This window comes from Elgaria multicarinata, chromosome 11 (genome assembly GCF_023053635.1).
Source record: "Elgaria multicarinata webbii isolate HBS135686 ecotype San Diego chromosome 11, rElgMul1.1.pri, whole genome shotgun sequence".
Taxonomy (NCBI): Eukaryota; Metazoa; Chordata; class Lepidosauria; order Squamata; family Anguidae; genus Elgaria; species Elgaria multicarinata.
Genome location: NC_086181.1, coordinates 32,436,276 through 32,459,090, shown reverse-complemented (window position 1 = coordinate 32,459,090; position 22,815 = coordinate 32,436,276). Strand labels below are relative to the sequence as shown.

At 47.4% G+C, this 22,815-nt stretch overlaps 1 protein-coding gene across 11 annotated transcripts in view; it reads left to right on the top strand.

The window, feature by feature from the left end:
- Positions 1-3,910: 3,910 nt before the first annotated feature.
- EPN1 (epsin 1) overlaps positions 3,911-22,815 on the top strand; it is a 37,572-nt gene continuing 18,667 nt past the window's right edge. For 7 of the 11 annotated variants that reach the window (XM_063138135.1, XM_063138132.1, XM_063138140.1 and 4 more), the window contains exons 1-3: positions 3,911-4,745; positions 19,612-20,134; positions 20,550-20,799. In XM_063138135.1, the coding sequence (XP_062994205.1) occupies positions 19,907-20,134; positions 20,550-20,799 (478 nt within the window). In that variant the 5' untranslated portion in view covers positions 3,911-4,745; positions 19,612-19,906. Of the gene's footprint in view, positions 4,746-19,604; positions 20,135-20,549; positions 20,800-22,815 lie in introns of those variants that run through there. The other 4 variants (XM_063138137.1, XM_063138139.1, XM_063138136.1 and 1 more) reach the window with 2 other exon arrangements.

Below are 22,815 nucleotides of genomic sequence, written 5' to 3'. Positions count from 1 at the left end.
TTTGGGTGTTTTTTTTTTTTAACTTGTCTGTATTGTAAAGCTGCCCATAGCATTTCTTTTAATGGAAAAGTGGGATAAAAAATACTTCTAACTTTGCTATTGATTGTATAATTCCCAGAAAGGTTATACTATTTCAGGAAGCTGGAGTCCTTTTAAAAACAAAATCTAAATCGGGTTATAAACATTGCCAACACATTTTTTTTTATGCACATATATTTGTGGGAACCCTTAAAAATAATCCCTCTAGCCATGCCAACCGGGTTGTGTGGGATAGCTTTGTTTCTGAGAATTTCACACATAGTATGGAAACTTCCACTGAGCAGCAGTGTTGCCCCTGTAAGCAAACATGCATGCCTAGAGCATGAAATGTACAACAGTGAGAGATGTAACTCCTTTTGAGAAACTGCAGTGGGGGAACGTGAGTGAACACACATGCGTAGGGTGGTTTGTGGTCTACCTGGAGGGCTATTTGAAGGCGGCACTGAAATGGGGAGGTTACATGTCACCAACTACTAGGTAATGCTACCCAATTTGTCTTAACTGTACCTGGTGCACTACCTAAAATGAATCCTCAACTTTTGTAATATAAAGACCTACCATGTTCCTTTTTTCTCTGCCTTCCAGGGGACCTGTGAATACTGGTTAGGGTTTTTCGTTTGTCCCCCCCCCCTTTTTTTTTTCTTCTTTTTTTGGTCCCATTAGCCCTGCCTGCATCCTGCAATCTGTCTGGCAGCTAGTGAGGCTAATCCCATTATGTTTGTGCACTCTTTGAGACTGTTACAAACTACAGATTTAGGACAACTCATTATTCGCGTTTTTTTTCTGTCTCTTCCTCCTGCCTCTACTTTGCTTAACATCCAGCCTGATGAAGAGTTCTACAGGACTTGAGAGTTTGCTCACAATTTTGTGACATTTTTGTTCATCCTAACAAAAGTATTACCATATTGTAACATTTGGGTTTTTTCCCCCCCTAATGGACCCAGTATTGCTACCTACAGCTACCATTTTAAGAGGCTTTAGCAGTTGTTCATTCTTACTCAGGATTCTTGACTCATTTTCTAGCAGGTCTGTACAAAGGAGGCAGAAAGTGCCTGCTTACTCCCATTGCAAATGAAGGTTTTGTTATAGGCTTGTTCAACCTGTAAAATAAAAGAGATTCAGGATCCTGATTTCAGTGTATACTCTTGGGTTTAGCAATGTGCAGCACTTATAAATGTTAATCCTACTAAGATCAATATGAAATATTTAAGTAGAGGTGGAAGGTGTGGTTTGTTCCCTTTAGAGCCCCTGGCCAAGGTTTATTGCTGCGTAAAGCTGTTTGCGGAAGAAAGGGGAGTGTTGTTCTTTTAAATTCTGGGAAAGAACTCTTGGCAGCTCTGATTGGTCATAGCCCAGAGGGTGTGCAAATGCCGGTGACATAGAGATATATAGAGCGTAGAGTCATACAAGCCATCACAATTCTTTCTGGAAATCCTCAACCGAGTAAATTAGCTTTCCATTTTGATGTTGAATGTAAAGCATAGACAATTTCTATACATGCACCTGCAGATGGTCCAACAGCTTGTTTTTGGAATTTTTTTTCTTCAACCCAGATTGGAAGTGAGAATTCTCACTACAAAACTATACAGGAAACCTGGATTTCAAAGTACTTTATAATAGGTTAAGATTACAGTGCTGGCCCAAGATATTTTGCAGACAGATGCCAATTGTTGACAGCTGGATCCTGCTTCAACACTGAATGGTATTTTGAAGGGGAGATTTTTGGTTGGAAATCCAAATTGGCTTCAGCCCACTTCTGATGTGCAACTGCAGTGGATTGCATTGTAGGGCTTTTTAATTATTATTTTAAAACTATCTGCTAGCCCATGGGTGGTCTTCCAGATGCTTTGGCCTGCAAGTCCCATAAGCCCTAGTCAGCATAGGCAATTGTGAGGGATGACGGGAGTTGCAGGCTAAAATAACTGGAGGACCATACATTGCCTGACCCACACATCCTGCAATATGGGGATAATGGGATATACTGGGATTTGCAGGCGTTGTCTTCTAACAACTAAAAAAAAATGTATATACATTTTTGTACAACCATACAAAATTAGCATTTCTGTCCTGGTTGCTTTCTGATTTGAACCTTGAGATTTTATGACCAGGGAATAAGATCTATGCCTCTCTTAATGCCTAATTTATCGCAACATGCCAAAGGATAGAGCAACGCTCCTCTGCTCCATAAACAAAACTCAGCCAACAGCTGCTTTTATTTTTTTTACTGGAAATTAATGCTGTGTATCATTGTGCTTATGTTGTGTACATCCGAGGTGCGCACATAAGCATCACAGGAGTGTCTTTTGTACATCATGATCTTTTGGACCCACTGTTTTTAAGTTTTTTCTTTGCAGTCATGTGCAGAGTTAGTAACTGAGGATGACACCTTGCATCAGATGAAGTATGGGCTCCATTCCAGGAAAGCTTGTGCCACAAGAAATCCGTTATCTTGGGCACCACCATGTTACTCCACTTCTGACCATGTTACTCCACTTCTGAAATCTCTTCATTGGCTTCCAATTCACTTCAGAATCCAATATAAACTTCTCCTGTCAACCTTCAAAGCTTTTCATGGTCTAGCTCCTTCCTATCTCTCCTCTCTCATCTCACACTATTGCCCCGCTCGTGCTCTTTGCTCCTCTGATGCCATGTTTCTCGCCTGCCCAAGGGTCTCTACTTCCCTTGCTCGGCTTCGTCCATTTTCCTCTGCTGCCCCTTACGCCTGGAACGCTCTTCCAGAACATCTGAGATCCACAAGTTCAATCGCAGCTTTTAAAGCTCAGCTAAAAACTTTTCTTTTTCCTAAAGCCTTTAAAACTTGATGTTGCTTGGACTTTATACGGTTAGTTCTACCCTACCCTGTGCCTGTTTATTATTATTATTGTTGTTGTTATTATTATTATTATTTGCATTCTCTTCCCCTCCTTATTGCTTTACTATGATTTTATTAGATTGTAAGCCTATGCGGCAGGGTCTTGCGATTTACTGTTTTACTCTGTACAGCACCATGTACATTGATGGTGCTATATAAATAAATAATAATAATAAAATGGTTGCCATGGGAGATGTGGCAGAGGACAAATAACCTGCCCAAAGATTGAGTACAAAGCAGAGGTGGGGGCTGAGCCCCAACACATTAAAAAAAATCTTGTTTGAACGCAGTTTTCACCACCCATAGAAACCTATTTCACAAAAATCCCGACTGTAAGGAAATGTGTTTTTTGTTTGAGCTGGGCGTGGTCGGGCACCACGGTGGGCGTCAAGGAAGGCTCCTCCCGGTGCCCACGGGAAACATATAGCCTTCCCCTGCTTTAAGGTGACACAAGGCTTCGCTTCTGTGGCCAAGACTTTTCTCCAACCGGCGCCAAAACAAAATCTGTATAGTCGGTCTCTGATAAACGACTCTCTGCAATTACAAAATCTCTTCCGGTTGGCAATTAATTGAACGTGCTGGGCGAGAACGATTCAAATTAAATAGGGCGGGCCACCATAGAGACTATTATTGCAGAGTGCCTTTCCTACGGCGCTGTATGCTTCTGCCACGCCCATAGTGCAGCCTTCCCCACCGGGCCCCTCCAGATCTGTTGGACTACAACTCCCATCATTCTCAGCTAGCCGGATTTCGAATAAAAACCGGATGTGAAGACGGTGTGAAACGCTCGCCGTTTTTGTTACTTGCATCTCCAAAGCCGCCTCTCCGTTCTTCTCTACCCGCTTCCTCTTATACCTTTGGCCTCCTGCCTGCTCTATAGTATTATCTCTATGGTGCAGGAAGTGGCGATCATAGATGCGGTCGCCGAAGGAAAAGGGTGCGGGCGGAAGTGGGGACAACCTGGAGGCGGAAGTTGCGGAAACTTGGCTTCCGCTTCCGTTTTACGGAGAGTCCTCCCGGCGCTGCCGCCGCTGCCACTGCTGCCGCATCTACCCCGTGCGCCGAGAGGGGCCCGGAGCCTCCGGGAGGGCCATAGAGAGGGGGCGGGGTAGAGCGGCTCTCCCTGTGCCCGGATTTCTCTGCATTGCCAGGGAGACGGGGGAGCCCGGGGCGAAGTCCTCACCAAGACGGGGCCAGGCCGAGGTTTTCCAAAGGAGCGAAGCCTGGATCGCTTCCCTTCCCCGCCTTCTCCCTCCCTGCCATCCGCCCGGCCGGAATCCACCGTGAGCTCTGACCCCGGGAACCTTTGCTCTGAAAAGCTTGCCGTGACCGCTGACCCTGGAGTGATCCCTGACCTTCCTGTGTGTATGACCTTTGAACCCAGCCCAATACCCGATCTACTTCAGATCAGAGGAAGCCCCTCCTTATCATCATCATCATCATCATCCTTCTAGGTTGTTGTTCTTCTCCCTCTAAAGGCACTAGATCCGGCAAAACCCCTACTCCTTATTCCACCCCTGAATACCCTGCAGGTTTAGACCCTTCTCCCTGCCCGGTTAACCTCTCTTGAGAGCCGACTTGAAAACCGGGGGCTTCCTTACCCACCCAGTTTGCCAAGATTCCTCCATTTTCGACAGGAGATCCTTGGCTATGCCCCCTGGCTGGGGGAAGTGGGGAGGCTGAAACACCTGCTCTGGACCCCGGGGGCCCTGATGGTGGTACTGCTGCTGATCCATCCACCTGCCTAACGCCTTAATCCATCTGGGGCCTAGAAGAGAGAAACCCAACAAGGAATCTGTGAAAGAAGGGATACTGAGATTATCATCTTGCCCAAGTAAGTGGTTGCTATCAGCAGGTTAATGTGGGTGGGAGGGGGTGGAGGCCAGCAGGAGGGGCAGCGTTTAGAAATGGTGAGCCCTGCAGCTCAGATTCTCCTTCTCCTTCCTGTTTGTTAAGAATCTGCCATTGCTCTTTCATTTTAGCAATTGGGTCAGACTTCCAAAGATCAGCTCACAGGCATGACCTGTAGAAGTGGGTGGGAGAGGAACACTCTCTTGATTTCTGTGGTGTGAGGCGAATTATATGGGAGCCAAATTGCTGGAAAGAAGAGAATTCAGTTGCTCTTGGTTAAAACAGAAGCATTAACATCTGGTGACTCCGACCAAATTGATAGCTTGGTTTCAATTTAGAATAAATGTGCTCAGTGATTGAGGGAAATGCTAGAGGTTTATAAAATTATTGCTGGAGCTGGGAGAGAATAGAGAGATGTTGTTTTATCTCAAATACTTCAGAAATAATTGAATGAAATTGGTAGTTAGATTGAGAGCAACAAAGTACATTTTCATGTTGTAAACTCATTACTGCAAAATGTGCTGAAAGCAACAGCTACTATTTTACGGCTTTAAAATAGATTAGACAAATTCTTAGAAGAAAGAAACCTTTTGGTGGCTGTTAACTTATATAACTTTTAGCAAAACAACCTCGGTACTGGGGTGACCATATGAAAAGGAGGACACGGCTCCTGTATCTTTAACAGTTGCACAGAAAAGGGAATTTCTGCAGGTGTTATTTGTATATAGGGAGAACCTGGTGAAATTCCCTCTTCATCACAACAGTTAAAGTGCAGGAGCAATATTAGAGTGACCAGATTTAAAAGAGGGCAGGGCACCTGCAGCTTTAACTGTTGTGATGAAGAGGGAATTTCACCAGGTTCTCCATATATAAAAATGACACCTGCTGAAATTCCCTTTTCAATACAATTGTTAAAGATACAGGAGCCCTGTCCTCCTTTTCATATGGTCACCCTATCTGTACTTAGAGATAGTATTTCTTTGATAACTAGATGCTGTTGATTAACTACAGGGGATGGTTGTCTGCATCATTTATTTTATTTTATTTATTACATTTATATACTGCCCCATAGCCAAAGCTCTCTGGCTGGTTTACAAAAGTCCTTGTTCTGGGCTGTCTGGAGACACATGGCTTGCGGTTGTTGGAGACGTAGAACATTTGTTCTGATGCAGCAAAGGAAATCCTATGACATTTCAATGAAAGGTGTCAGAACTATATGGAATTTAAGCTGCCCCTTACTGGATCTTTGCTTCTGAAGTGGCATGGGGGCAGGGGGAGTACAAGGCTGCCAACTTATTCTTCCATCCAAACAAGCCTCTCCACCTGTATTGGGTGGGGCAATTTTTGATCTTCCTACCACTCTCTTCTTCTCTCACCATTGGCTATGTTGTCTAGGGCTGATGGGATTTGTAGGCCAGAACATCTGAAGGCCCCAAAATTGCATACCTCTGAATTATATGAATGCCTGGGCCCTTTTGACTCTCTTTTTAGTCTGGTCTGCATTCTGGAAGCAAAGGGTGTGAGTGTGAAATCCATGTGTATCATCACTGGTTTTGCTACTTAAATTCTTTCTGGTTCTTTTGGTGCCTGAGTTTTCAAGGTGAAGAGTAGAAGAAATTGGAGTGTGTCCAGTGTCTACTTCCTGCATCACACTTTCAGGGCTGATGTCTGTTTGGAAGTCACGCCATAAGGTCTCCGTCTCCCTATATAAGATCTTATCTAGAATCCCAGTTTTGTTGTGTGTGGTTGGGGTGAGGTATTGATGCACACTCCACATACTCAAAGAGAATTGTATTTGTCATTACACCCCATCTTAGAGTACTTGTGTTAGGCCTTTTTTCAAACAAGCTGGAGTGGGGAATGGAGTGAGATTGAGCTAATGGAGCAGAAGTGATTTAATGGGATTGGAGAAAATACGTTCGGAGCAGTGAGAGATGCAGAAGAAGTACTGCAAAAGGATTCCAATTGTCTTCTTTGGACTCTCTGACTTTGAGTCATTTTAGAGTCACCATTTGCCCTCTTTAAAAAAAAAGGACTATTTCTCCTCCAGCATGAGAGCTAGAAACTTCCACTGGTTTTTAAAGTGAGTTTTTGGAAGTGCAAATCTGCTTCCAGGTTTTGCATTGGGCAGCTCACTTGTAGCCATCTGGTATTGTGAACCTGCAGTTTTGCTATGCTTTTGCTCAACCTTCATTGGCACATGTGAGATTTTTCTAGCTATATAATGCTCAGTAGCAGATTGAATCTAAGGCGGGAAGGTGATTTGGTGGTTCAGGGTGAACTAAAATCATTTTTTAAAATAATAATAATAATCAGATTTATCTGATTTTTTAAAAAAGAGACATGTGAAAAATTCATTTCACTTTTTTAGAAATAACCTGTTTAAAATTAAAAATGCATACAAGCATGTATAACCCTGCACTTACAATCTCTTAAAATGGAAAGATTGGCCCTCTGTCAAACACATTGACTGGGTTCAGACAACACGATAACCCACAGTGTTTTAAATAGTTGACAGCTGGTTGTCGTGTTGTGGAGGGAGGTGTTTTTTTTTTAACCAACGGTTGATTATTTGGCCAAAATAACCACTGTAAATAACCAATGCTGTGCAGAGTTGGCTATTTGAACTACCATTGGTTATCGTGTTGTGTGGAGGGCACTGTTGGTTATTTCATAAGCCACAGAGTCGCAAGGCAAGACTGGTCAAAGCTGTGGCTGCCACTCTAGTCCAGCTGGCAGAATAGATTTTCAGCAGCAATGGCTGATGGGATACTAGCAGGAGGACTGAGGGGACGGTGGGAGATGAGCAAGTCAACTCAGTATGGACTGAGCGAGTCAACTCAATGCTGATCCTATCCAGAGCACAGTTGATTATTATCATGTTGTGTGGAGAGCACCCCCTAGATAAACAACTGTCCAGTTGATTATCACCCCGCGGTTGACTATCGGGTTGGCTGAACGCAACCATTGGCTGCATTCAGAATGGTTTAGAGAATCGTCTGAATGTCGCCGTGAGTTCAAGGCTGCTTTTCAGTGTAGAGATAAAGTACTTGTGGGGGGTGGGGGAAATAATTTTGAGGTCTAGCATTAGAAATATGATGCAATGGATCAGATGCAAGATAGTTATAGGCCTGATAGTAAAGGTCAGAGAGCTGCTGGCTCCAGGAGATGGTCATCCTGTATCATTGGGAAGAATATTGACTGTGCCCACCTGGTTGATCCTGTGTACTCTATTGTTGTGCTCTTTGCCTGTATTTGTAGTTTGCTCGGTTCTCATTTTATGAATATGTACTTGCTCTTAAAAGGGGGGGGGAGGTATCAAACCTCTTACAGCCCAAGGGGCGAATTCCATTTCGGAAAAGCTCTCGGGGGCTGCATTCCACTGGTGGGTGAGACCAAAGGCAAAATGGGCGGGGCCAAAATACCCCAAACACCCACATATTTTACCTTAAAGGACTTCCTGCTGGAAACATTAGGAAAGGCAAATCAACCTTTTAGAATTGGTGCTGGGGGAGTGGGTGGGCGCAAAATATGGGAAACCACCAAACAATTGGGGGAAAAGGGATGGGGAAAGGGGGCACAGCCACCTGGGAAAAGCTTGAGGGCCAGGTTTGGCCCACGGGCCTGAGGTTCCACACACCCACTCTAAACAAATAAGGAACTAATGTATTGTATGAAAATATATAGCTCTTAGTAATTCACCATCAGCAATAGGTACTGTTAGGTTCTAGGTCTTTAGGGACGCGATCCTATGCGTGTTTAGAGAGAGAGAAATCCTACGATTCCCAGCATGCCCCAACTAGCTATGCTTGTTGGAGCATACTGGGAATTGTAGGCTTCCTCCTTCCGTCTCGACATGTATGGGATTGCGCCCTAGAGGTGTCTCTAATCTCTAAACAGGCAGAGGTAGATGGACTGCAATGAGTGCCAATTTTCAGGATTGTTTGTTACAATCTTTGTTTCTGGGTAGGGGTAGTATTGGGGCAAGGCAGGAAAGTTGGGCAATACAGGAGACGAAGTGAAACCAAGAAAAGCAATGCTGGAAGGAAGTATGCCATCCTAGGATGCACAATTTCAGCCTTCCCTGGCCTGTGTTGGACTCCAGCCCCCAATTATCACTCCTATTTATTTATTATCTGTTTGTTGGATTTTTATACTGCCTGATAGCCGAGGCTCTCTGGGCAGTTCACAATTAAAATCGAAAGATACAGCAAGTCAGAACATAAGATAAAGCTTTAAAAGTTTTAAAATACCACGAAAAACCAAAATAAACCCAGCAGCAGTTACAGCCCAGGGAAAGCCAGTGTGCAAAGATATGTTTTCAGGAGGCGTTTAAAGGGTGTTGCATTTTCCACCTCCTGAACTGCACATAGGTGGGTTTTCTGGGTGGTGGGTGCCGCTACAGAGAAGGCCCGCCATCAAAGTTCTTCCTAGTGATGTTTGTTTCATTTCGAAATGACTAGCAAAACCTCTTCTGATGATCGTAAATGTTGCCTGCGTGTATATAACCAGCGTGGTGATGGAAGTTGTAATCTGATGTGACAGGCTGGGAAGGGCTGTACCACTTTCTTGTAAGCGAACAAGTGGTAGCAGTTAGTTTGCCAAAAACTGAGAACAGCTCTGCTGGATCAAGCCGGAGGTCCGTCTGGTCTACCATTCCACTTCCCCTAGTGGCCAAAAAGATGCCTCCCCCAGCAGGGCATGAAGGCGATAGCCCCCTTCACACGTTGCCTGTGAACATGGATGCTTGTTTAGCTATCCTAATAACCACCGAAGGGCCTGTCTTTCATATGTTTGCCTAATCACTGTTTAAAGCTCACTCTGCTAAGGGCCTACTGACCCATCTTATTTATTTATTTAAGGATTTTTATGCCACCATTCAGCCAAAAAAGGCTCTCACGGCGGCTTACAAAAGTATTTCTTGACAGTCCCTGCCCACAGGCTTACAATCTAAAAGACATGACACAAAAGGAAAGGGGATTGGGAGGGAGGAGGAGGAGGGGGAAAAGGAAAGCAAATTCAGGCACTACAATCTTAGTTGGAAAGTTCAGCAGTTACAGTTGACAGCAGGAGGGAGGGGGCTCTCAGCTGGAGCTGGACCCAGGCACGGTGGAGAGGTGCCTGGCTGCTGCTTCCTCCCTCACTGGTGGCCTCTGCAGTGACAATCTTGGGTCAGGAAAGTCTATAAGTTAGCTAGGTGTTATGTGATGAAGCATTTTCTACTGTCTGTCATCCATCTGCTCTCCATCCGTTCCGTTGGAGGACTCGGCGTTCTCGCTAGCGATATGAAAGGGAGAGAGGATCCTCTCTCTCTCTCTCTCTCTCTCTCTCTCCCTCTCTCTCCCTCTCTCCTCTTTCCCCACCCCATACATAATTTCATCAATCTTTCTCACGTCCTCTGCCTTTCTGGGTTGTATTTTTCTCCCAAACGAAGAAACCCACAAATGTTTTGGCCTTTCCTTTGGGGCAGGTGTTCCAAACCTTAAAACCTTTTGCTAGAATTCACCGTCGTTTAGGAAGTACATGAAATGCCAAGTGAAAATCTTGATTTAAATCTGTTCTTTAAATTGGCCTCTTGTATTTCTTCTTCTCAGTGATTTAAACCATTGATGTAAGCCAGCCTCGGATTTAAATGCTTGCCTGGTTGCCATTGGCGACCAGGAATTCCTTGCAGGCGTGTGCACAGAATTTCCACCAGGCGAGTGGGCGCAAGCTGGTGAAGGAGAGGCGGCCCCGATTCCTCCTTCCTTCGCCAGCCCACTTGGCTTGTGTGCCGGCCGAGAAAGGAGGGTTTCATTTCCTCTGAAGCCAGTACGGAAGCAGAGTGAGCTAGTGAAGGAGGAGTGCTCCCTTTGCCAGTATGCTGTGCTTCTTGGCCTGCAAGAGTTTTTCCTAGCCTGCTTTTTACTCGTAAGAGGGCCCTCCCTCTTATAAATAGAAAAACAGCCCAAGTAAAGATTTTTGTAGGCTGTTCTCTTTGGGGGCTTAAGTAAAAGGCAAATTTAAACCACTACTTTAGACTTGCTTTGATTTAAATCTATCCCCCACCTCCACCCTCCTGGGGTGTTCTTACTGACTCCTGAACAGGGAGAGCAAATGACTCCTTAAGGCAGCCTTCCCTACCCTGGGTCATGTTGGCTGGGGATGATTGAAATTGTAATTGAACACATCTGGAGACCGCCACATTGGAAAAGGCTTTCTTAAACGTGTGTCCAAAATGTACGGTTTCCTTGTCAGTGTCAAGTCGCTTTGGCGTTCTTAAAGCAGCAGCAACAGCAGTGGTGTGAACAGGCATAAAGTTGGTATTTGTGGCCGCGGTGGAGGGGGGGGCATTAACGCTCCTGAAAAAAGAAGAGGGTGAACTTTGCAACCCGTTCTCAGTCAGCAAACAGATCTGCGTTCCCTTTTCATCAGAATATGACCTCTGGATCTCTCCTTGCTCTTCACTGCGGTACACAGGGTTCTCCGGTGCTTCCTGTGATACGCTCCCATCATGCAGCAGCGCGAAGCAGCGAGAACTGGTGATGCTGAGCTGGAATCGTAGAGTTCTGGGGGTGCATGTAAGGCCATCTAGTCCAGCCCCCCGCTCAGTGCAGGAAGTCTAGAGCTAGAGCATGCCAAACAGATGTCTGTGCCTGAAGACCTCCAGTGAGGAAGAACCCACCAACCCTCTGGGTGATTGGGTCAGTTGCCAAATCGCTCCTACTATCCAGGCATTCCTCCTAATGCTCTGTTGAAAACGTCCCTCCCTTAACTAGCACCCGCTAGATCTGGTCCCATCCTTTGGGGCAGCAGAAAACAGGTCTTTGCCTTTTTTACGTGATGAAGCCAAAACTTGTTTTCTGCCACCCCAAAGGATAAGATCAGATCTACCGGTTTTTGGAGAGTCTCCCTGTGGTTTCCACCACTACCCTGCCAGTCTTCTCTCCTCAAGGCTAAACATCCATAGTTCCTTTCCATGTAGGACTTGTTTGCCATTCCACCAACAACAACAACTGTCTTCATTGTGCAATTCTGGACTCATTCCAAATTGGCCACATCCTTCTTAGGATGAAGATGCAGAACTAGAGGGAGGCTGTAAGAATAAAGCTTCACTAAGGGGCAGATTTCAGAGGAGCTCAAGGGTGTTCTTAGTCCTGTATATGCTTGTTTGTGGCATTATTTATTTCCTTCCCTTCCTCTAAGGACCGCAGAGCAACGTTTAGCCCAGGAGCAGGCAGCTCGAGGCCTTCCAGACGTTTTGGCCTACAGCTTCCATCAGCCCCTAGCCAGGATAGCCAGTGGTAGGGGGTGATGGGAATTGTAGGCCGAAACAGCTGGAAGGCCACAAGTTGCCCACCCCTGGCTTCACCATGTGGGATAGATTAGGCTCAAACGGAGCAATGCCCTCCTGGCTTCGCAGTGTGTTCAACTTGGCGGCTCTTGCATACGAACTCAGCCCTTGAGCCCCAGTTTTGGAGTAATTCTGTTTCTGCTCTTGATCAGTTGGATTGGGAAGAAGTAGAGATACAAAATATCTGGAGATTTTGAAGCCACGGAAAAAAACGGTTTTTTTTCTGATTTTGGGTGAGCAGGGGGGAACGGAAATTTTCAAAAAAATTGGGGAAATGCAGTATTAGCACTTTTTACAGATTCAAAGTCCCTTTGTTACTTTAGGAACATAAAATGTAATTATGTACAAGTTGGTTTGGCATAAAATTGCTTGGTATATTAAAAGTACAGTGTATTCAAACATTGAATACACTGTATTCAATACTACAAACGAGAAGGATCTTGGAATTGTTGTAGATCGCAAGCTGAATATGAGCCAACAGTGCGATATGGCTGCAAGAAAGGCAAATGCTATTTTGGGCTGCGTTAACAGAAGTATAGATTCCAAATCACGTGAGGTACTGGTTCCTCTCTATTCAGCCCTGGTTAGGCCTCATCTAGAGTATTGCGTCCAGTTCTGGGCTCCACAATTCAAGAAGGACGCAGACAAGCTGGAGCGTGTTCAGAGGAGGGCAACCAGGATATCAGGGGTCTGGAAACAAAGCCCTATGAAGAGAGACTGAAAGAACTGGGCATGTTTAGCCTGGAGAAGAGAAGATTGAGGGGAGACATGAGAGCACTCTTCAAATACTTCAAAGGTTGTCACACAGAGGAGGGCCAGGATCTCTTCTCGATCCTCCCAGAGTGCAGGACATGGAATAACGGGCTCAAGTTAAAGGAAGCCAGATTCCAGCTGGACATCAGGAAAAACTTCCTGACTGTTAGAGCAGTACGACAATGGAATCAGTTACCTAGGGAGGTTGTGGGCTCTCCCATACTAGAGGCCTTCAAGAGGCAGCTGGACAACCATCTGTAAGGGATGCTTTAGGGTGGATTCCTGCATTGAGCAGGGGGTTGGACTCAATGGCCTTGTAGGCCCTTTCCAACTCTGCTATTCTATGATTCTATGATTTGGTATATTAAAAGTACAGTGTATTCAAACAATTATTACAAATTGAATTTACTTTTTCAAATTTTTACTTTTTTTTTTTAACAAATGGAGCTACAAGCTCCTGAACTGTAAGGAACACCTGAACTTTAAGGAACCTCTGGTTTTGCCAGTTTAAGAGGAGCATGCAAAAAAACAATTTAAAAAAGAAACCATCAACATTAGTAGCAAAGAAAATTATTTGTCTCCACTAGTCTTCCACAGTGCTAAAATAAAACATTCCATAATCCATTTTTCTTCATTTTTTTTTCAATTTTTCCATTTTTTCTGAAAAAAACCCAAAAAAAACGGCTTCTGAAAAAAATGGGGAGAAAATGTTTCCCCCCCAGGCCTTGACATCTCTAGGAAGAAGGCAGGACACTGTAAATCCAAAGGGAAGTTCACAACTTCTGAGATTTTATTTAGGCATCGCCCACCCACTTTCAGGTTTCTCTCTTCACCCTTGAGGATTAGAAACTTTATGAACACAACAAAAAGATGTGAAAGCTGTGATTACGAGGACATTGGGTTCTCCATCCGCTGCCAATTTCTCCGCTTTCTATTATGGAACGCACCCATCTGCGACTTGTCAGCACTGTGTTTGTTCATCGTGCGAGGAAAATAAATTCTGCAAGAAGGAAACCCAGATCCTGCATGTAAAAACAATCTGCACTGGCTTCCGCATGTAAATGTCCGAGTCCTGCATAAAGCTGTTCAGTTAGCCTTTTTTATTTGCATGGCAGCTCTTACGAAACCCAGTGGGTGCAATGAGGGGCGCAGCGGTCGTGGGGGAGATGCACCACCAAGGTGCGTGGGGAGGCTGACATTAGCAGAGGCCCTGAGAGGGCCCTGTGGGCACCCGGGTGTGTTGCCTCTCATCCATTATTTGTTTATTATGTCCGCATCCCCACAATGCAGCCGGGATTAGCTCCCGAAGCTGTTTACAATTAAAGTCCACGCAAAAGTGCAGTGTCGCCAGGGCTATGTTGGTGTGGGGTGTGTGTGTGTAGCATTGGTTAATACAGTCGAGGTGTTACTAGCCTGCCCTCACAGCTGGTGCCCTCCAGATGTTTTGGACTTCAACTTGCATTTGCTTCTGCCAGCATGGCCAGTAGTCAAGAATGGCCATGCTGGGAGAATCAAAAATGCTGGGAATCATAGAATAGCAGAGTTGAAAGGGGCCTATAAGGCCATCGAGTCCAACCCCCTGCTCAATGCAGGAATCCACCTTAAAGCATCCCTGACAGATGGCTGTCCAGCTGCCTCTTGAATGTCTCCAGTGTGGGAGAGCCCACAACCTCCCTAGGTAATTGGTTCCATTGTCGTACTGCTCTAACAGTCAGGAAGTTTTTCCTGCTGTCCAGCCGGAATCTGGCTTCCTGTAACTTCAGCCTGTTATTCCGTGTCCTGCACTCTGGGAGGATCGAGAAGAGATCCTGGCCCTCCTCTGTGTGACAACCTTTTAAGTATTTGAAGAGTGCTATCATGTCTCCCCTCAATCTTCTCTTCTCCAGGCTAAACATGCCCAGTTCTTTCAGTCTCTCTTCATAGGGCTTTGTTTCCAGACTCCTGATCATCCTGGTTGCCCTCCTCTGAACACGCTCCAGCTTGTCGGCATCCTTCTTGAAGTGTGGTTTGAAACATCCAGAGGGCAGCAGGCCGGGGAAGGCCGCCGAAGAGGAAGGGAGTAGAAGGAGTCCGGTAGATGGACTTGGGGGCAAGGAAGGTGGGCTGGCTGATGGTAACAAATGCTAACCCACAGAATCAGCACTTCTGTTGCTCCATGAGGACTGGAAACTTTCTCTCTCTCTCTCTCTCTCTCTCTCTCTCACACACACACACACACACACACACACCCCAAACGTGTGTGTTTGTGAGTGATTCTCTCTCTCTCTCTCTGATATTCCCTCAGTGTCCTACACAGGTTTTGTGTTCTGTGTCAAGTGTCAGGTTCTGCACATATTACCCTATGAAGCTGCCTTAAATGGAGCCGGATCCTTGGTCCAGCTAGTCCAGCGTTGTCGATTCTGATTGACAGAGGATCTTCAAGGTCTCAGGCTGGCAGTAGAGCTTACGGGGCCCTGGTCAGAGTTGGCAGCCTTGTTGCAGCCAATTGATTTGTTATCTTGAAATGTCTCGGGCCTAATTGGATCGTGATCCCTGCTGTCTACAGCGAAGGGATTGTGTTAGTGATAATGGCATTGTCTCACTGATTTTGACCAGAGCAATAAATTAATGCCTATTTCTCTCCAAAACCCGTCCAGTTATTTTCCTCATTTAGTCAAGGAAAATGGTTTACTTTCCTTCAGTTACTCTTAAACATCACTTGGCTCAAGATAACTATGATTTTTCACTGTTCAGCAGTTCTGATCAAATCTGAGACGCCAGGGGAGGGAGAAGAAGAAAGGATCTCTATTTCGGAGCATTTGTTTTGTCCAAATAATCATTCGGTCCTCTTGCCGGTTCTTGTTCCTTTTCAACTGCGGGATGCAAGAGACAAGGAGGGAGGACAAGGAGGAGATCAGATTAAAACCGATTTAGGTGAAAGGACATCCATAACCGGAGACTTTCAAACCCTTTTTCTTTGCAAAAGTAACTTTCGTTGTCCTTAAAAGCGAGTTGATAGGGAATGGGAGAGTGAAAGACTTGCTCAAAGATAAATTCTTCAGGATAGCTCGCTCGCTCGGGTTCTGGCTCAGTCCAAAGTCGTTGGCTCACACCTCATGGAATGCTTTATTTGTTTAAGGCAGCCTTCCCAAATCTACAGCACCCATCAATCCTGGCCAGCAACACCCCTACCTACTTCTTCACACAGCGCATAGTTAAACTATGGAACTCACTACCACAAGATGTAGTGATGGCCACCAGTTTGAATGGCTTTAAAAGGGGGCAGGATAAATTCCTGGAGGAAAAGGCTATCAATGGCTACTAGTTCTGAGGGCTATGTGCTACCTCCAGTTTCTGAGGCAGTAAGCCTGTGGGCAACAGTTGCTGGGAAACATGGGTGTGGGTGTGTGCTGTTGCACCATGTCCTGCTTTGTTGGTCCCTGGTCGACAGCTGGTTGGCCACTGTGTGAACAGTTGCTGGGCTAGATGGACCCTTGGTCTGATCCAGCAGGGCTCTTCTTATGTTCTTACCTACCTACCTTCAATACAAGGCTAGGAACAAGGTTTTAAGTAGGGTGGCCATACGGAAAGGAGGACAGGGCTTCTGTATTTTTAACAGTTGTATAGAAAAAGGAAATTCAGCAGGTGTCAGTTGTATGCATGCAGCACCCAGTGAAATTCCCTCTTCATCACAACAGTTAAAGCTGCTGGAGCTATACTAGAGTGATCAGATACAAAAGAGGGCAGGGCTCCTGCAGCTTTAACTGTTGTGAAGTAGTTTCACTGGCTACCAGTCTGTTTCCAGGCAGAATTCAAAATGCAGGTTATGACAGGTTATGGTTATGCCCAGTCCCTGTGTGGCTTGGGACTGGGCTACCTTGAAAGACCACCTTCTCCCATACAAGCCTATCTGGGTCTTAAGATCATTATGGAAGGTTCTTCTCTTGGTGGCTCCTCCCAGGCTCTGGGACGTCCTGCAGAAGAAGGCTAGGTTGCCAGGCTCCCTCTCTGTTGTCTTTCTACCAGAGGCCAAAGATGTCTTTATTCGGGCATGTAATTATTTGACCTTTAGGTTGTAGGGTTTTTGAATTGTTTGGGTGCTATTTCTTTCCCTTTTCTTTTAATTGTTATCCTTTTAATTCAGTTTATTTGTTTTTATGTTACGTCTTAATTGAGATTATGATTTTAATCTCTGTTTTATTGTTAACTGCCTTGACTGCCATTTTTTGGCGGAAAGGTGGGATATAAATAACATAAATAAAATAAATGAGACACTGGGTGGGGGTGGGATCCACTTTCTCTTCATAATCCCCCCCCCAATCAATGTTGCTTGCTTTTGTGGTCCACGTTCAGTTGTGTGAGATCCGCTGCTGCTCTTTCTCTCTCTGTCTCTATTGTTGGGTCACTGTCTGATTCAGAACGCTAGAGCTGGAAGCAGCTTTTGAGCAAGACGGAAGGGCCTGGAAGGAGGAAGTTTCCGAAAAGTCCCCGCTGTGACTCATTCCTTAGAAATGTGGGCTTCCTTCCTTTCGCCGTTGAAGAATGCCTTGGGTCAGGCTGGGTTAGGGGCTCCAGGAAGTCGGAGATGGCTTTGGGACAGATGCCATGACTTGCACATCTAACCTCAAATCTTCCTGGAAGATTTCCCGCTGAGCTCACAGACGCATTGGGCCGGCGAAGGTTGCTGGGTGGGCGGGGAGGGAAACGGAGTCATTTGCGTGCTCAGATGCACTCCCAGGTAGTCCACAGCTGAAACTAGTACGTCAGATGATGGGTGTGGTAGTCCAGATCTGGAAAGGTTTGGGAAAGCTGTAGTATATGATTCAGGAAGCGTGTGGGTGCAGTGTGTTGGTTAGAATGCTGGACTTATTCTGGTTAGGCCCCAGTTCAAACCCGTGCTCAGCCACAGAGCTTTATTTATTTATTTATTTATTTATTTATTTATTACATTTCTATACTGCCCAATAGCCGGAGCTCTCTGGGCGGTTCACAAAAACGCTCGCCCAGCGTTCGATCACACAAGCTTACTGGGGTGACCTTGGGCCGTTCACCATGTCTCAGCCTGACCTACTTCACAGGGTTGTGGTGAGGGAGCCATATAGCCGCCCCTCCCATTTCTACGGAGGGAACGCAGGATGCCAACACCAAATAGGCCTACGTCTGTGTGAGAGACGTTGGGTCTTCATCCTGTAGCCTGGGGCTTATGAGTGCGGTCCACACCAAGGCCCTAAGCTGAGATTTCTATTCCTGTTCCGACCTCGGGGGCGGCCTGGCCACAGAAACCTAGCTCGAAGGTACTGAATGGGGATCAGACTGGGGATGGCTTATTTATTTATATTATTTATTACATTTTTATACCGCCCAATAGCCGAAGCTCTCTGGGTGGTTCACAAAAATTAAAGCCACAATAAAACAACCAACAGGTTAAAAGCACAATTACAAAATACAGTATAAAAAGCACAACCAGGATAAAACCATGCAGCAAAATTGATATAAGATTAAAATACAGAGTTAAAACAGTAAAATTTAAATTTAAGTTAAAATTAAGTGTTAAAATACTGAGAGAATAAAAAGGTCTTCAGCTGGCGACGAAAGGAGTACAGTGTAGGCGCCAGGCGGAATGGGTCCACGTCTTTTTCCCAACTCTGCTTTGCCAGGGAGAAGTAGGGGTAGGTAGCTATGATGGGGAAAGGAGCTATCAGAGACTGGGTGGCTTTCAGGCTTGTGTTTATTCCCCACCACCACCACCACCACCACCACCACCACCCCGTGGCCTAAGCCAAGCTTCCCCAACCTGGTGCCCTCCTGATATTTTGCACTCATTAGCCCCAGCCCGCATGACCAGTAGTGAGGGATGCTAGGAGTTGTAGTCCAACACACCTGGAGGGCACAAGGTTGATGGCCGAGGGCTGTCGATAGCCCCTGTTGAAATGCTGGACTCGGGGGGACTGTGTTCTGATCCAGAATTAGGCATGGATGTGGAGGGAAAGGTGCTCAAAGAAAGAAAGAAAGAGAAAAATTATTGTGCTCTTTGCGTTTCGGAGAAAAATTTAATGCTCAAAAAACAGCATATACAAGCATCAAAAAGGAAGAAAATATTGTCGTTCTTGTAGTTAAGGAATTTCCAAAGAACTAAAAACAGCTCCTGAAGGAGACTTCTTCTCCGAAACGCGTAGAGTGCAATAAATTTTCTTCCTTCCTTTGAGCACCGGAGTTTGCCTCCTCCTTCGTCATCTGATCCAGAATTAGACGTTCTTCTTTAGCGATCGCATCGCAGTCGCTAAAGGAAGATCTCCCCTACGGTTTTGTTTGCTTTTAAAGTCTCCAGCCCTCAAGGCTTGATAGCATGTGAGCAAGATTGGGTGACTCCTTAGGGAGGAGGAAAGGCCTGACAAGGACTTCGGTTGTTCAGAGGGACGGGCACAACTTTGCTGGTCTGCAGAACAAGAAAATGTACGCAACAGGTCCGGTTCGATCACACAAGTCCTAGAACGCATCTTCTCTTGGCCCAGGATTTAAAGATTAGCTTGGTGGAGAGCGTCTGACTTCTGTAAAGTCCCGGTTCTATAAATTCCTTCTGCAGGAGATGTTTTTGAAGCAGTTGCAATCACACACACGTACATACGCGTCTGCTCTGCAAGTGAGCCAAATTAAAAGCGGGTTTCAGGGCCTGACTCCCAGGTTAGAAACACACCGTTCGGATCCATCCCGAGTCTTTTCTTACCAGGCACGGGGCGGCCGATCCCTTCCCTTGACTTTGGGTTCTCTCCCTCTGTCTTTTCAGGTGTGTCTCGGAATGGCTGCCAGGCCCAGGTGGCCACGGAGGGGGCGTGCGGCACGCTAAGGGCAGCGGCCGAGCGGCACGAGGGCAGCTGTGGCAGCCTCGCCCAGCGTCGGGAAGCAAGCTGGGATTTGTTCCATCTGGGGACTCGTGGCCCTAAGGGATCCTTTGGGGGTTGCCGAGAGGGGGAGTTGGCCTGGGGAGCCCCCTGTTCCCACGTTAGCGAGTCCCACCTCTAGGCCGCCGACCGGAAGGTTGTGGGGAGAGGGGGAGGCTGCTCTCCCCGCCGCCCGCCGCCATGTCGACGTCTTCGCTGCGCCGCCAGATGAAGAACATTGTGCACAACTACTCGGAGGCGGAGATCAAGGTGCGGGAGGCCACGTCGAACGACCCCTGGGGCCCCTCCAGCTCCCTCATGTCCGAAATCGCCGACCTCACCTACAACGTGGTGGCCTTCTCCGAAATCATGAGCATGATCTGGAAGCGCCTCAACGACCACGGCAAGAATTGGCGTCACGTCTACAAGGTAACGGGCGCGTTTTAAGAGGAGAAACGAGGCAATCCAGTCCCCGCCCGCAGACATGCGATCCAAAAGTCATGGCACAAGAGGAAATGAAAGTGGGAGGGAGGAGGAATAGAAGCAAATCCAGGCACGGGATGCCCTGTGGAAAGGCTGCTGCTTTCTCTTCTTCTGAAATCTTCCTCACTTGGTAACAGGAGGAAGGGGTGAATCCGGACCCGATAGAGGTCCGGATTCACTCTGCTTCCTCTGCCTCTAATGGTCTCAGCAGTGGTGGTTATTTGCAGGGTGGTGGGGAGCTTGGCAGGTGCCTCTCGGCTAGAGCTGTATCCAGGCATGATGTGAGCGCCTGAAATGCTGCCTCGTGGCCCTTGAGTTCTGAGGCAAGCCCCTTTTCTCCTCCTCCTCCTCCCTTTCCCAGGCCATGACACTGATGGAGTACCTGATCAAGACGGGCTCCGAGCGGGTGGCGCAGCAGTGCAAGGAGAACATCTACGCCATCCAGACGCTCAAGGACTTCCAGTACGTTGACCGCGATGGCAAGGACCAGGGGGTCAACGTGCGGGAGAAGGCCAAGCAGCTGGTGTCCCTCCTCAAGGACGACGAGCGCCTCAAAGAGGAGCGGGCCCATGCGCTCAAAACCAAGGAGAAGCTGGCCCAGACTGCGACCGGTGAGTGCTCCTTTCCAGCTCGTGGTCTTCAGTCTAGCTTGGGGGGGGGGGGCAGATGGTAGATCTCCAGGCGTTTTGGACTTCAACTCCCAGAAGCCCCTGCCAGCACGGCCAGTGAACAGGAATGCTGGGAGTTGTTGTCCAAAACACCTCCTTTCTGCCCAGCCCTGATGTAGCCGACAGAGTTCTCCAGGTTGTCCAGATCCGGGGCCCTTCCTCCATGCGAAGCCCAAGCGGAGTACAGGCGAGAGTGTTAGATGAGATTCGGGAGACCTGGGTGCTCAGTCATGAAACTCTTTGGGCTGGTCACTGTCTCTCGGCCTACCTGACATCACAGGATTGTTGTGCAGATAAAATCTGCAGGGGAAAACTTCCTCTTGGGAGGAAGGAAAGTGGGGTAAAAGTAAAAACGTAATAAATTGAAGAATACATGTAAAAAACGTGTGTAGGGAGCACACGCTGTTAGAAGGGAGGGTGAGTGAGCGCTCCCTTGACCCATCCCTTCTGGTTTGATGGGTATTGGTTGGTCTTTCGGGTGCTGCTCTCAAAGCAGGAATGGCTTTCCCCAACCGGTTACCCTCCAGATATTTTGGACTGCAACACCTGTCAGCCCCAGCCACCATGTCCATTGGTTAGGAATGATGGGAGTTGTAGTCCAACAACATCTGGAGAGCAACCGATTGGGGAAGGTTGGGCTCAGATGGTGGCCTGCAGGCCAGATCCTTCCCCTGAAGCAATCTTAATGGCAGTTCAACACCTTTTCACCTGTCATTTTATTTCGAAGGGAAAGCAAAACTGATCCTCCGTTTGTGTGCGTCCGATAAATGTCCTCTTGTCGCCTCAGGCTCCGCTTGGGAAATGGCGGGCTGGGCTGTTGCCAGTCTGTCTCTTCAGGGGGACCTTGAGGAAGCATGGCGGGTGTTCCTCCCCTCCCTCCCCCCCCCCCCCGAGGCAATGATGGCCTCATGCCATTTCGGCGCATACTCTCTGCAGCTGCAAAACTCTTGCCTGTTCGGTGATCCCAGTTCAGGGCACAGTCTGAAGGCACATAATGCAGCAAGCTTGCTGAAACAAGCCGGCCCAAGCCTGATCAAAAGCTGCCTGGGAGACGAACTGGGAATCTTGTGAACACCACTTTAAATTTCCTCATGAAAGAAAAGGACAATAGAAATATACTAATTTATCACTCAGCCTGTCAGACTCGTAGGGAACTGGATTGTTCCAGCCCCTGGATCGCTGTCCAGGAAACACAGCCACTCCTAACAAAACACGGGAGTTGGTTGTATCCATAGAGCAAGGGTGCCGAACCCCTTTGGGTCGGGGGGTGGTGGATTTCCCCTCTGGGACCCCATAGGTCAAATGATGTCAGGGGTTGGGGGCCCAGCCATGACATGAGGGGCAGAGCCCCACCCCCTGACGTCATTGGGTCGCTAGCCAAAGCGCTGCATGGACCTCCTCTGCACGGGGCCTCAGTTGAGGAGGCGTCTTCGCTCCGTACAGGCTTTTCCCAGCAGGCTCCCTGATTGAGGCACTGGCCGGAGGAGCACTCCTCCAGCTGGTGCCTCAGTTGAGGAGGCGTCTTCACTCCGCACACGCTTTTCCCAGCAGGCTCCCTGATTGAGGCACTGGCCGGAGGGGCACTCCTCCAGCCGGTGCCTCAGTTGAGGAGGCGTCTTCGCTCCACACAGGCTTTTCCCAGCAGGCTCCCTGATTGAGGCACTGGCCGGAGGGGCACTCCTCCAGCCGGTGCCTCAGTTGAGGAGGCGTCTTCGCTCCACACAGGCTTTTCCCAGCAGGCTCCCTGATTGAGGCACTGGCCGGAGGGGCACTCCTCCAGCCGGTGCCTCAGTTGAGGAGGCGTCTTCGCTCCACACAGGCTTTTCCCAGCAGGCTCCCTGATTGAGGCACTGGCCGGAGGGGCACTCCTCCAGCCGGTGCCTCAGTTGAGGAGGCGTCTTCACTCCGCACACGCTTTTCCCCACCAAGCCGCTGGCTTCACTGCTCTCTCGTCTTTCC